Source organism: Aplysia californica, unplaced genomic scaffold (genome assembly GCF_000002075.1).
Source record: "Aplysia californica isolate F4 #8 unplaced genomic scaffold, AplCal3.0 scaffold00031, whole genome shotgun sequence".
NCBI classification, from domain to species: domain Eukaryota; kingdom Metazoa; phylum Mollusca; class Gastropoda; order Aplysiida; family Aplysiidae; genus Aplysia; species Aplysia californica.
Genome location: NW_004797301.1, coordinates 1286684 through 1288887, shown reverse-complemented (window position 1 = coordinate 1288887; position 2204 = coordinate 1286684). Strand labels below are relative to the sequence as shown.

The following is a 2204-nucleotide window of genomic DNA, read 5'->3' as shown; positions in this document are numbered from 1 at the left end:
ATTTGAAGTATGCAAAAAGACAGCAACTATTATCAATCATAGTTTCTACGGGTCATCGTTGTCTTGTATAAGTCCTCAAGTTAGAAAAAAAATTGTTTAATACATGAAATGAAACTTCTGGACAATTATTAGCGATATCTTTTTTTCTTTAACAGTCATGTCAGTACTTAACCTACACCATTTACCTATCGAGAAGAGCTGTGGGCTGCTAGAATGGTTCTTGCTCACAGACTTAAAACTGTTTTAAACTGCGTATGACAATTAAATTTTGTTCAAGGTCACTCCGAAGAAGGGAGGAACTGAGTTTTTTTGTTTGTTCGGTTTTTTAAAACTTTATTCCGCGTGATTAATCATTAAGTTAATTAATTTAGTTGTATGTTCCACAAGGAGGTCTCACGAAAGTTATTTTCTCTTTCAGCGTCCAGGGCGTGACTTCAAAACAGTGACAGCCATGACTGGCGTGTATGAGGTCGAGCTTAATGAGTTCATGACGAAAGAGGGCGTGGCTATCCTGGCTCAGCCACTCAACGATCAGGAAACTCTTGGAGGCATGGTGGCTGCGAGTACTCATGTAAGTTGCTGATTGGTCGGGCTTTGGATAGGAGGGAGTTCTAGGTCTTAGGGCGTGCTTTAGCTTATATTTTTTGTGTTTCTCTGCGTTTGCTCAAGCACATAAAGGTAGATGGTCTGTAAAAAAAATGTTACACTGGGAGAGAGAGAGAGAGAGAGAGAGAGAGAAGGGGAGGGGAGGTGATTTGGTTTTATGCTACGAACCTTTATTGGAAACGTTATGTATAGACGTGTCTCAAGTTTTTTTTTCAATTTATTTTATAGAAACCTTATAAATATAGGCCTTAGTTCCCTTCAGTCTTCTCAGTTATATTAGTAGCCTACATACATACATTAGAAATTAAATATATTATTGTTTTAGAAACTTAATTGGCAGATGCATTGAGTCTTTTCAACCGGTAGAGTTGAGTTTAGGATTTTCAAGTATTTTTTGGAGACACAATTGATAGGGTCATTATGAGTCTTGCCAGTTATTTCCAGATTTGTGTTGAGGCGTGTCAGTTATTGGTCGAGAAATAATACTTAAACGTTGTAATTGTATTCTTCAACCCAGGGCTCCACATGGTCTGCCCCGACGTACAGTGGCATTGTTGTGGAAATGAGACTGTTGGATTCCCATGGTAGACTCAGGAGATTCACCAAGGAAGACCATCCAATGATCATGAAAGCAGCTTCCTGTAATCTGGGAATGTTCGGCATTATGTATGACATCACTATCAAGGTAAGAACGGGTGCCTTATAATATTGATTGTACATAATCTATCTGCTTGTTCAAGTCAGGTCGGAAATGTTTGGGTCGTATCGCATCGGGTCGGGTTGGGTCCGGTTGGCTCTGAAAATGACCAGTGCAGACTGTCTCACATAAACCTCTGTTTAGTTTAACAAAATTTGACTCTGAATTCTTTTTTTTTATTTTATTATTATTATATTGTAATGAGTGTGAAGCTAAAGGGTGCCACTGACAGATTGTTATTTTATACTCTTCTTATTCGATGGCCAAGTGAAGATTGATCAATTGTATCTAAACTTGGATGCTCTCGAAACATCCTATAACAATAATTACCATTCTAGTCTTCCCCCTATTTCAGTGTTTCTTAACCTCGGTTCAATCGAATCATACGGTTTTCGATGAGTCAGTTTCAGGCATTCTGTGCAGGCCAAGAAGCTCCCACGATTTGCATGCGTGCGTGCGTGCGTGCGTGCGTGCGTACGTGCGTACGTGCGTGTGTGCGCGTGCGCGTGGTGAGATTGTATGTTCGGGGTTCGAGCCACAGCACTTTACACAAATTTCCTATTTGGCTCGGTCCTTTCAGAAACAGACGTTAAACTCGGGAGTCCCGCCTCTTAAATAGCCTACTAGTGTTGATAGAGGGAGGCGTGAAACGTATACCATTCCACATAAATCATTTCACCAGGTGGAGCCTACGTTCGTCGTGAAGGCCGAGAACAGGTTCGTCCGTCTAGGAGACTTGATGTTGAACAAGGACGCACTGAGAGCTCAGGTGACAGGAAGCTTCCTCACAGAGATCTCCTGGTTCCCCTTCAACAAAATCAGTGACGCAGCCGCGGAGGAATACTCCAGAACCGGAGCGATCCCCGACGATTGGAGCGCCGCTGACGACACCGTCTGGTTG

General features: G+C 41.9%; 1 protein-coding gene across 2 annotated transcripts in view; it reads left to right on the top strand.

Annotated features, from left to right (window-relative positions):
* Nucleotides 1-418: 418 nt before the first annotated feature.
* The window catches only part of LOC101860474, a gene marked incomplete at its 5' end in the record, with an annotated part of 6358 nt that continues 4572 nt past the window's right edge, over nt 419-2204 (top strand). For both annotated transcript variants that reach the window (XM_013091285.1, XM_013091284.1), the window contains 3 exon segments: nt 419-571; nt 1124-1291; nt 1986-2204. In XM_013091285.1, coding sequence (XP_012946739.1) covers nt 419-571; nt 1124-1291; nt 1986-2204 — 540 coding nt within the window.